The following is a 12458-nucleotide window of genomic DNA, read 5'->3' on the forward strand; positions in this document are numbered from 1 at the left end:
AGTGCTGGTGTGCAATGTAGGTCAGAACAACCAAAAATTAACCCTTGGAAGACAGATGTTGCTTCCACAGAGCATGGACTCTCAGGACTTTGCATGAGGCTTTGGTTTTTGATTTGTCGTGTTTTTTGTTTGCTTTTTAAAAAAACTTTATATAGAAAGGAAAGCAGGAGAGGATGCAATGAGAGATTTACAGATGACCACAGATGGAAAGTGAACACCATACTATCAGGAAATTTGCTATAGCCTGTCCACTCTGTCTCCAAGAGACTGGCCCATCATCACACTGTAGCATCAGCTGACTAGACAGGGATTCAATCTCAACACTCAACATCCTCGTAGGTCCAACCAGCATAGCAATATTGAGGGATATTAAAATAAAAAAAAAGAAAAAAACAGCCCTCACAGATTTAAATATGCACTTCAAATAAAAGCCTCTGAAGTAGGAGCACTGTGGCTTCATCTCCTGTGCTTATTCTACCAGTTAAGATGCTTAAGAGGAAACCAGCAGAGAGTGGGTTAAGTAGGAGGTCAGAACATATTGTGTATGCCAGGCAGAGCAGTAAGTGCCTCCTAGCAGGACAGAAAGGGATTTACACTGGGAAAGAAGCATTTACAGCATCATACTGATGTCACTACAGTCAATCACAGTAAGAACAATATAGTAGTGAGAGGTTGTCCACTGTACCCAACACACTGATAGCATAGCAGTACTGGAGTGGAGGAGAAATCCAGGCCTTTGTAACAGCACAGCATGGTGTGCCATATTGATGTGTCTATATGCAGCCTCTCCTGCTATAAGAGATACATTTCCCTCCACACCAATTCATACAAGCTTCAAAAGCTTGTGCAGGTTTTCCAGAAAGAAGGAGTTGCCAAGAGTCTCAGATACAAGAGAATCTTGTCATGATGGACAAAGCCTAGACTGAGCCACCTGAAACGGTGATGAAAGTCACTGCTCCACCCCCATCCTTCCCACCCACCCCCAAACCAGACCATTAGGTGCTGAATGCCCCAGCATCTAGGCTATGTGAAGCATTTAGTACACTTTGTACTTGATTCACCCTGTGATGTGCTGGTACAAGGCCAAAAGACAAAGTAGTTCATGACACCTGCTCTACCTCATGGCTTGCGGCCCGATAACGGAGCCAAAGATCAGCGGCACTTGCCAGCCAGGGGATATGGCTAGGGTGCGTGCTGATTAACGTGCAGCTCCTAGGCAATTTACATCAGTGATGTCTCTGTGGAGACTAAGCTGCAGTTAGCCATGCCCTGGCTTCAGTGGAATTCCTCCAGGTGCTAGCACAAACACTGCACATCCTGAGGATGGATTCCACCTGTTTACAGTTTCCTCCCTTTGGTTCAGGAGGGTGTGGTTTGCAAAAAAACCCTCCCCTTCCTAACCAGTAATGGCAATATCTGAAAGAGATTTAAGAAGTGATCAAGTCTGTTTAAAAGCCAAAGTAGAGACAACTGAATGCATCACAAGAAATGGCCACAGCTCCATGGGCAACTATTTGGTCTTGGTTTCTTAGATGTGGTTCTGGGGAAATGTTACTGCAGAAACTCCTTATGTCTGTGCTTACAAGCCCTCTCACCCCCCATCACTGTGGTTATCTGAACACTTCAAAAAAAGGTATCCATGTAGCATATGATCATCAATAACACTGGAATCAGGCACTAGCTGGAAAAGATTCAGGGTCTGAAATGATCCCATGTTTATCATGGCTGCAGTTGTGCAAGATGCAAGTAATTGCTATTGCTCTGTGTGCACTGCAATCAGAAGTCTCTCACGCTGCACCTGCATGTTATCAATTTCACAACCCCTCACTGCACAGAGAAAGCAAACTGCCTCTCAACCTGAGTAACAGCCAGGCTCTGGAAGGAAAAGCAGAAGCAGCAGCCTAACAAATAAAATGACTTTTTTTGCCCTCCCCCCTCCAACATGAGAGTAAAATACAATGACAAGGGAGTCAATCATCTGAACCTGGACTCTACTTGTGACTAACTTCATGGGCTGCTTGAGAGGGAGGTTACGAAAACTTTGGAGGCAATAGAGTGGAGTTCCATGTTGTCTCATTAAGCTTAGAAAGGGAGAGACTACAATAGAAGAATATCAGTGGTCTCCTAACAAGGCACATGGTAGAATTGGTATCTATCCTCACACAGTGACAATCCTGGCCATGCTCATGGGGAGTTTCAAAGCATCTCAATTAGACTGAGCAAGGGAACTTAAACAATGGACCCAGAATAAAACGGCCTGGAAACCCTGTCCTCATCTCCCCCCACCACCTCTCCTTTCTGACAGTCTCTGCATCCGATCCACCTTTGGGTCAGGTAAGGATCAGATATTGTGGGAGTTAGCTTACGATATGACCCCAGGGGTGACCCACTGCACAAAGCCTGCAATGGTTAGAAGCATTTTCCTTATCTAACTTACTCTGTAACCTTCACCTCAATGATAGATGGTTAGCCAGACACCAAGGTAAGGCAAACAGAAGAGCTATTTATGGCAAAACAAGAACATGACATTTCTCTTATATTTTTAATATTAAAATGGAAGAACTGGGAGAGAAGTCCAAGGAGTTTTGTTACCATGGATCTCTGACCTTCTTTAAACTCCTTAAACATGCCACAAAATCAGATAAGGAATATGAATTTGTTTAACTGCTTAGAGGCCATCAGGCTGCTGCATTAGTTTGTAGATCCCTGTACAAAATAATTCCTTCTAGAGCCATGCAGAATCCAGCTAGGATGTGGGTGGTTTCCATGTGACAGCCTGCAGCCAACTGCCCTTGATAAGAAGTCTACCTTATTGAAACTGCCAGTGCCGCACAGGAACAAACAAATCAAACCTGGTTGTGGAAGCCTTCCCCTCACCTCCCTGCCCCATGTGATCAGATGTTTAGTTTCCAATTCTACCACTTTAAGAGACAGACAGTGCTGAGGTTGGGGATGAAGAGATTCAACTCCCTGAGACAGTATCATACTACAGGATGCTCATTTAGAACATATGGAGGATCCATATAAACAAGCCTTCAGAAGGGCTGTGGGGAGGCACTGAGTTCTGATCTAATAATCTTTGATACCATCCTCTCTCCAGATGTGCACACCGAGGCCATTTCTAAATCTCATGATCTTCCTCTGGTACACCTTTAAATATCTGGCCTCTTCACTGCCCATAACACTAGCATGGACCCTGGTCCTCGTTTCCAATTTTTACTGAAACCTTATCTCTGACTTACTCACACTCACTTTGCCCCACTCAGTTCAAAAAATATTACTGCTAACCTCATCCTGGCCTGTTCTGACCAGGTTATTGCTTCTTTCAATCTCTGCCCTGGCTCCCTCTGCACCACACAAATATAAGCTTCTTGTTTGCCATCTTCAAGAACCTTTACAGCTTAATCCCCATCTACTCATTTGCTCTCAGTTTCTTATTGCATCACTCTTCCTGTCCCCTCCCCAGATCAAATTATCTGCTAGCAATAGCAGCCTCCATCTACCACCCCTCCACTTCCTACAAGTGCCTTGGTGCACAGAATGCATCCTCCCCAAACTAATCCATAATGCCACTATCCTGTCCTCCAAATCCCTCAAGATCCACCATTGCCACAATGCCCACCAAAAGCTACCACCTGATCAATAGGGATATCCAATATTTAACTGAACTGAATCCATATAGGACTAGCTACAGTGCAAAGCTACATAACTATGATTTCCTATCACTGTAATCCTCAACCTCTCCCCTGTTTCTTCCACTCATTGCGCCCCACTTGTTGCATCTTGTCTTCCAGATTGTAAACTCTTAAAAAACAGTTACTCACCTTTGTAACTGTTGTTCTTTGAGATGTGTTGCTTATATCCATTCCAATTAGGTGTATGCACACCACGTGCATGGCCATCAGAAAGATTTCCCCTAGCAGCATCCGTTGAGTCGGCTGTGGAGCCCCCTGGAGTGGCGCAGCGAAGGTATGCACCAAAGACCAAGTCGCTACCCTGCAGATCTCTTGGATCGGTACCTGGGCCAGTAACGCCGCTGACGAGGCCTGGGCCCTAGTGGACTGTGCGGTAAGAACTGGGGTTGGCACTCCTGCCAGCTCATAGCAAGTGCGGATGCAGGACGTGATTCAGGAAGCAATTCTTTGAGAGGAGACTGGGAGGCCCTTCATCCAGTCCACCACCGCAATGAAGAGCTGGGTTGATTTCCTGAACGTCTTAGTGCGCTCGATGTAGAAAGTTAGGGCTCTACAGACATCGAGGGAATGCAGTCGCTGTTCCCGGGGACCAGCATGAGGTTTTGGGTAAAAGACAGGCAGGAAAATGTCCTGGCCAGTGTGAAAAGCCGAAACCACCTTGGGGAGAAAGGCCGCACCCGGCCTGAGTTGTACCTTATCTTTGTGGAAGGCCGTATAGGGCGGCTCCGAGGTGAGGGCCTTCAGCTCAGAGATGCATCTCACCAATGTAATGGCAACCAGGAAAGCTGTCTTCCAGGAAAGATACAGGAGGGAGCATGTGGCCAGCAGTTCGAATGGTGGCCCCCATAAACCTCGAAAGGACCAGGTTAAGGTCCCATGTAGGGATAGGCTGCCGGACCTGAGGATAGAGACGGTCCACGTCTTTGAGAAAGTGATCAACCATAGGGTTAGCGAAGACAGAGCGGCCAGACGCGCCCGGGTGGAAGGCCGAGATGGCAGCGAGGTGAACCCACACGGAGGACACCGCCAGGCCTTGCTGTTTCAGATGCAAGAGGTACTCCAAAATGAGGGGTACCAGCGCCTGGAGGGGGCATGCGCAACAATGGTCACACCAACACGAAAACTGTTTCTACTTCACCAGATACGTGGCTCTGGTAGAGGGCTTCCTGCTGTCCAGCAGGACCTGCCTGACTGGGTCTGAACACAGACGGGGTTCAACCATGCAGCTTCCAAGCCATGAGGTGGAGGGACCACAGGTCGGGATGACAGAGGCAGCCATGGTGCCGAGTGATCAAGTCAGGAAGGAGAGGCAATGTGACTGAAATGTCCACCGACAGCTCTAACAGCGTGGTTTACCAATGCTGGCGAGGCCACGCTGGAGCTACCAGAATGACCCTCACCCCGTCCCTGAGGATCTTGAGCAGGACTTTGTGCACATGAGGGAATGGAGGAAAGGCGTAGAGCAAGCGACCCGTCCAGGGAAGCAGGAAGCCCGGACTGTGACCCTGGAAGAAGCAGAACACTGGGCACTTCCTGTTGCTGCAGGTGGCAAACAGGTTGACCTGGGGAAACCCCCACCTTTGGAAGATGGGGTGGATGGCATCCAGTCAGAGAGACCACTTGTGCGAGTGCGAGTGGAAGTACCTGCTGAGGTGGTCCGCCAGTGCGTTCTGGAGCCCAGAAAGAAAGGATGCAACCAGATGAATGGAGTGGGATATGCAGAATTCCCACATCTGAATGGCTTCCTGGCAGAGAGGGAAGGAACGGGCTCCCCCTTGCTTACTGATGTAGAACATGGCTGTGGTGTTGTCCATGAGAACCGCCACACAACGACTGCGCAGTTGCACCTGGAAGGCCTGACAAGCAAGGCACACCACCATCAGCTCCCTGACATTGATATGGAGGGATAGCTCGGACTGAGACCACATGCCCTGAGTCTGAAGGTTCCCCAGATGTGCGCCCCACCCCATAGCTGACGCATCCATGACCAGGGACAAGGAAGGCTGGGGGCTGTGGAAGGGGACTCCCTCGCACACCACTCAGGGGTTAAGCCACCAGCGGAGGGAGGTGAGGACCTGCTCCAGGACAGTGACCACCAAATTTAGACTGTCGCACCCCAAGCGGTAGACCAAGGTGTGCCATGCTTGTAGTGGCTGGAGCCGGAGCCTGGTGTGCCAGGTCATGTACGTACACAAAGTCAAGTGGACAAGGAGACTCAAGCATCCCCTTGCTGTTGAGGTTGGGAATCGCTGAAGGCCTCTAATGATGCTCCCGATAGGTTGGAAATGGGAGTTTGGTAGGAGGGCCCGCGCCTGAACTGAGTCCAGGTCCGCCCTGATGAACTCTATCCTCTGGGTTGGTTCCAGGGTCAACTTCGCAAGATTGAGGAGGAGACCCAGCCGTTGGAACGTATATCTGACCAGGCAGAGATGGAATTGCACCTGCTCTCTGGTGCGGCCCTGAAGCAACCAGTCGAAGTAGGGATACACCTGCACCCGCCGTCGATGGAGGAAGGCAGCCACGACCGACATACACTTGGTGAACACTCGAGGGGCTGGAAAGGCTGAATGGAAGGGCTGTAAACTGGTAATGTTGACGGTTGACCACAAAGTGCAGGAAGCACCTGTGCACCAGACGAATCACTATGTGGAAGTACACGTCCTTCATGGCATGATTTAGTTGGGAACTGGTCCTGCTTTGAGCAAGGGGTTGGACTAGATGACCTCCTGAGGTCCCTTCCGACCCTGATATTTTATGATTCTATGTCGAGGGCGGCATACCGTCTCCAGGATTCAGGGAAGGTATAAGGGTGCCCAGGGAGACCACACAGAACTTTACCATGAACTTGTTGAGCCCGCGCAGATCCAGAATGGGCAAGAGGACCCCTTTGGCCTTAGGAAATATCGGGAGTAAAAGCCCTTGCCCCTTAGTTCCAATGGGACCTCCTCTACCACCCCCAGGGTGTGGAGCACCTGAACCTCCTGAATTGCACGTGAGAAGGGTCCCTGAAGAGGGATGGGAAGGGGGGTGGGAAGCAATGAATTGGAGGGAGTATCTCACTTCTACCATGCGAAGGACCCAGCAGTCCGAAGTTATTTTGGGGCCATGCATGGTGAAAGTGGGATAAACTATTCAAAAAGGGCGGGGAAGGATAAGTCTGGTACGCTGTCCTCAGGCGTTCCTTCAAAAGGCCTGTTTGGATCCCGACTATGGCTTGGTCGGGCCCTGGCCTTGTCCAGATGGGGGGGCTGGAGGGCTTCCTCCTGCCATTCCGCCTCTGCCACCTGTAAAAGTCCTGCTGCAGCCAAGGAGGGTAGGAGTGCTGCTGCGGCTATTGGGGCTTGAAGTGCTTCCACTGGGGTGTGCATACCCAGGGACTTCATGGTTGCCCTCGAGTCCTTAAGGCAATACAGCCTAGAGTCAGTCTGCTCCACGAACAGGCCCTCCCCGTCAAAGGGCAGGTCCTGCAGCATCTGCTGAACCTCCAGGTGCAGGCCAGAGGCAATCCCCGAGAACAAGGTACACGCAGTTGAGTCTGCAGCATCCAGTGAGGCCTGTAAAGAGGTCCGTGCCACCATCTTGCCCTCGTCAACAAAGGCCCCAAACTCCTCCCTTGACTCAGGAGGCACAAGCTCCTTGAACTTCAGCATGGAGTTCCAGGAGTTAAAGTTGTAGTGGCTCAGGAGTGCCTGCTGATTGGAAATCCGGAGCTGGAGTCCACCCATGAAATGCACCTTGCGGGCAAACAAGTCCAGCTGCTTGGCATCCTTCGACTTGGGCACTTGGGCCAGCTGCCCGTGCCTCTCTTTCTCATTCACAGCCGCAACCACCAGCGAGTATGGCTGCAGGTGCATGAACAAATAGTCGTACCCCTGTGAGGGGACAAAGTATTTATGTTCGAACCCCTCAGCCATAGGGGGAATGGAGGCCGGGGTCTGCCAGATGGTTTTGGCATTGGTCTGGATGGTCTTGATGAGGGGCAGGGCCACCCTCGACGGATCTTCTGGGGCCAAAACGTCCACCACCAGGTCCTCTGATTCCACCATCTCCTTGGCCTGCAGGTTCATGTTGCATGCTACCCTACGCAGGAGGTCCTGATGAACACAGAGATCTGTGGGGGGTGGGGGGCGGCCCAGAGACAGAAGTGCCCGCCACAACTTCGTCAGCATTCTATATCTAAGCAGACTCCCATTTCCTTTTAGGAATACTGAGCCTCCGTTTACAAAAGCCAGGATTTCAAGGATGGTGGTCAGAACCAAAGGGCAAGAGTCAGAAAGATGCTCAGCTCCAACACTGGCTACACCATCAACTCTCTGTTAACCTGCATGGTACCAAGACCCCTGTTGTGTCAAGTCAAATATAACAGCAGGGATATTGGGTGGCAGGCAGAAACTTCATGGAAAGTGATCCTGCATCTGATCCAAGCTTTTGTGGATAGGAATCAGAACAAGAACATCTACCCAGGCACAAACCCCGAGTAAGCTGCTTTTTTCCAGAGTAGGAAAAAAGATCGTGTTCATATCTATCTTCCACGCCTCAGTACAAATGATTGCACTAGCTGCTCCCTATCATTATGTGGGGTTGGAACTCTCCCAACTAGAATATAGGTGCAGAAAAGCAGTAAACATGTTAATTCAGACCAACGCCAGTGGGCAAAGGAGACATACCCAGACAGCATCCCTTTTCTTAAATTGGGGGATGAGACAAGGAAGACAAATGCAAAGTCTGGTATAAACCTGCATGTATGGCACATAGCCTTTTCTTTGTGCATGTCTACAGAATAGTCAAGAGAAAGATACTGAAAGAAGTGAAATGCCAATTTAGTGTCTGAATAAATTATTTTCCCCATGGGTTTTTCATAGCAGTCATCACCTGAGTATCAAATAGGTAGAATATTGCTGAAGGTCAAGCAAGTCTTTATTACTTCAACCACTAACACCACAAGGTTTCAGATATTAAGGCCTGATCTACTCTCAGTTTTTGTACTGGTATAAGTATTTCAGTCAGGAGTGTGGGGTTTGTTTTTGGTTTTTTTAGACCTGAATAGTTAGACCAGTAGAGCTTACTCCCCTTTCCTTATGGAATGAGCTATATCAGTTGAAGCGCCTTTACACCCATAGAGCTGTGTCCATACAAGGTAAGTTGGTAAAGCAGTACAACTGTATTTAGACGAGCCTTATGAGGTTAAAAAGAAATTAACTCAACCAAAAGAAACTGGGTGAAAAAACCACTCCACTCCTAACATACTGCATCACAATCACAACCTTTGGAGACCTCACAGGATTTTATTCTTCTACACAATAGAGAATGCCTAAAAGAGAAAGCAATTAGGTTTTCTGTTCAAAACAAGCACACCAGAGAGCTCACCATTGCGTTCTTCATGTCTAAGGCTCTTCTTTGCAACTTCTGCCAAGGCCCCAATGCCAAGACCAACAGCTAGTCCTTTAAAACAAGAGGAAAAACAAACAAGTCAGTGTTGAATGAGCACAAACATGCCATCTGTGTATGCTTAAGCCATTTGATACATTCAGAGGATACTGAGAGGTAGCTCTTTTGAAATCAGCCCTGACTGCATGGACTGCAGAAATATCAGCTTTTCCTACAAATAGGGGAGACAAGATTTTAGCATTTATAAATGTACAAAGTAACTTGATTAGAAGAGTCTGGCTTTTATGATAGTATAAGCTAACAATTCAACACTAACCCACCCTTCTCCTAGATCTCTTAATTCACTCTGGCATGTCAAGGCTATATTATTATTGACGAAAAAGTTCTAAAATACTCAGCTCACAAGCATGCTGCAAAAGAGTGAAGCAGTAGGGTTCCACACTCCAGTTGTAGCAAAGCTTTAAAAAGTCACCCTGGAAGAAGTCTATTTGGGAAGGTAGGTTACAATACTGCTTTTGATAGCACCGTTCTCAGGAAAGAAAAATCCTCCCGTTCACACTTGTCAAGGAAATTGCAAACATGTTCAGATGCAGAGGTTGCTAGAGAAGTTTCAATAGTAGAGGCAGAGGCTTAAGCCAAATCTACACAATAAAACCACTAATCACACTCATAAGCAGCTAGCAACACTGTTGGGTCTAAATGCCAATTGTGCCCAAGCCATCAACGTGGTTTAACAACAAGGTCTGGCCTATGTTATATAGGACAGTGATTTTCAAACTGCAGGTTGCAACCCAGTACTGGGTCATGAAATGAATGTAAGGCTCTGGGTCAAACCACCACAGACATCAACAATTTTCTTCATCTGGGTCACCAGAAAAAGTTTGAAAACCACTGATGTAGGAAGTCAGGCTGAGATGATTAGAGCAGTCCCTTCTGGGCCTTGGAGTCGATGAATGCCACCTGCAATGTAACTGTCTCCTCAGCTTGTGCAGCACTTAAATCAGTGCTCCCCCCATAAAAGCTAAGTGGGAATAAAAGAGCTACGATGATAACCACACACTACCTTTGCTAGGGGTATAGGCTGGCTTCCTTCCTTCATTCTTTCAGGCTGTAATATTTAATTTCCTGGTTAAGTCAGGACCCCAGTGGTATTAAAGTAACCAAGCCAGCCATCCCTACATCTCAGCTCTGCAAATCAGGATATCCCAGAATGCACTGCCCCACATACTGCTAGCATATGTTCCATATGCATGTCCTCCAAGGACTGTAGCCCCTGCTGAGCACCCTGGGATAGCATCCCATAATGCACTGATACAGAACAGCCTGGCAACATATATACAGACACACAAAGACAACTAATATGGTTGTGCTTGGAGATGGGAGGTATTTGTGTATCAAAAACAAGAAGAGTTCTGTGGTGCCAGTTTAACAAGCGTGGCCCAAACCAACTGACACTCTTGGCATAATGGGTCTCTCTCCTTCCTCCCAATTAATTCTAACTCCCCGTAAGATTTTAACTGATAGCATATGTACTCTCCACTCCGAACATAGCTCCACTTTTATCTCAGACATTAATTTCTCCACAACCTAAATACCCAGTGCAAGGTTAGGCATTGCCACAAGCAGCTCCAGTGATGTTACAGTGGCTTATTATTAAACATTAACCAGCAGTGACTATTTTTCTTTGACTGATTTCATTTCTGTTTACATATTTTATTCTGATAAGGCAGTTCACTTTCAAACTGAACTTTCAACCTCTTGTATTGAGATTTGACAATATATGAAACATACAAGTTAAATAATAAAACTCTTTACTTAATAGCATCTTTTAGAGGACCTCAACATGTTTTTTAAAAGGTAAGGATTTTGAAGCTATCAATAGTAATAAACCTCTCAGATAATTAGTTACAGGACCAATAACCTTGCTCATGCTGAATAATTGTGTAGCTATATAGCCTCAGCAGTTGATAGCAGGGAATAACCAAGGCTGTTTTGCTCCCACAACCAAACCTATACCTTACCGGGTACAACCTGACAATAAAGGTTAGAGCCTAAGTTCCCTGTAAGCTGTGTGGCCGCGCAGGTGCTCAGGGAACCCGCCTGGCTGGGACCTGCCACAGCTGGGGGAGGGGCACGCCTTCCACTCCCTCGCCCGCAACCCAGCCCCGGGCCAGACCTGCCACAGCCAGGGAAGAGGCGGGCCCCAGCCTCAGAACGGCACCTCTCCCCCTCAGCCCAGGTGCTGCTCCAGGGAGAGCTGGTGGGAGTCCTCTCCCCCAGCTGTAGCCCCGGAGCACCCTCCTGAACCCCAAACTCCTCATCGCTGGCCCCACCCAAGAGCACCCCCAGCCTGGAGCCCTGAGCCCCCTCCCACACTCCAAACCCCTTAGACCCACCCCCGCCACAGGAATTTTATTATGTGCACCAATATGGAGGTGATGTTTCACACATTACCTCCATACTGGTGCACATAAAATTAATTCCGCACATGTATGGGAAAAATTAGAGGGAACACTGGGTTAGAGCCACTGAAGGACACGAAGACACTCAAACATGTCAGACTCCATCCAGTAGAGTGCAGGCGCTAGTGATGGGCAGAAAACAAGAATTCTATTTCATGAAAAATGGTGGTTTCAGAATTTGTTTTCATTCCATACTGGAACAAGATGGGAGACCTTTCAAAGTTTTTCCACAAGAGAAACTACAAACAAAAGACACCTCTGAATCAGACAGAGCATACACTCAAACCTGGGTCTCCCAGCTACAAATGGAAGAATTTTTCTAGGAAAGGTTTTTTTTTAAATCAGAAAATGCCTATTCATTGGGAAGGTTTCTGAGGTCCAAGACAGGAAGGAGCTATTGGCTATGGCCTCCTTCCCAATGTGGACCTGAAAAACTTTCTTGATGAATCAGCATTTTCTGATTATAAAACCCTTCCTAGAAAAATTTCTCCATCTCTAGGTGACGCACATACAATAGCAAGCACTATATTACAGAACTAACAGTAGCAAGCAAAAAGAATCAGACAGGAACATTTAAAGAGAGCAGAGTCTCCTCACCGAAAGGCAATTTTCTAGGTTGTGAATGAGTGCTGATATCAAGCTCCAATATATAGCTCATTCAGCACCAGATCTGTTGGTAACACTCCCGTTCAGAGCTCTGTTTTATTGTTACTGCAATTCTGAACTAGTTTGGCTCTAGTCTAATCGGTCTCTACAGTGCCCCAGTCAAATGAAAGACTAGGGACCAGATTCTATCTCAGTTACCAGTGTTAATCAGGAGCAATTCTAGCACACACAGAAGAATTTTTGCTTTACAATATTACAACTGAGATCAGAATCTGGCCTAGTGCTCTTCAGCCCTCAGCCTAAAAAG

At 47.6% G+C, this 12458-nt stretch overlaps 1 protein-coding gene across 3 annotated transcripts in view; it reads right to left on the reverse strand.

Moving 5' to 3' along the window:
• The window catches only part of COQ8A (coenzyme Q8A), a 70369-nt gene that overhangs the window by 28964 nt on the left and 28947 nt on the right, over positions 1–12458 (reverse strand). For all 3 annotated transcript variants that reach the window (XM_045010043.1, XM_045010044.1, XM_045010042.1), the window contains exon 5: positions 9063–9137. In XM_045010043.1, the coding sequence (XP_044865978.1) occupies positions 9063–9137 (75 nt within the window). The remainder of the gene's footprint in view (positions 1–9062; positions 9138–12458) is intronic.

This window comes from Mauremys mutica, chromosome 3, assembly GCF_020497125.1.
Source record: "Mauremys mutica isolate MM-2020 ecotype Southern chromosome 3, ASM2049712v1, whole genome shotgun sequence".
In the NCBI taxonomy this organism is placed as follows: Eukaryota; Metazoa; Chordata; order Testudines; family Geoemydidae; genus Mauremys; species Mauremys mutica.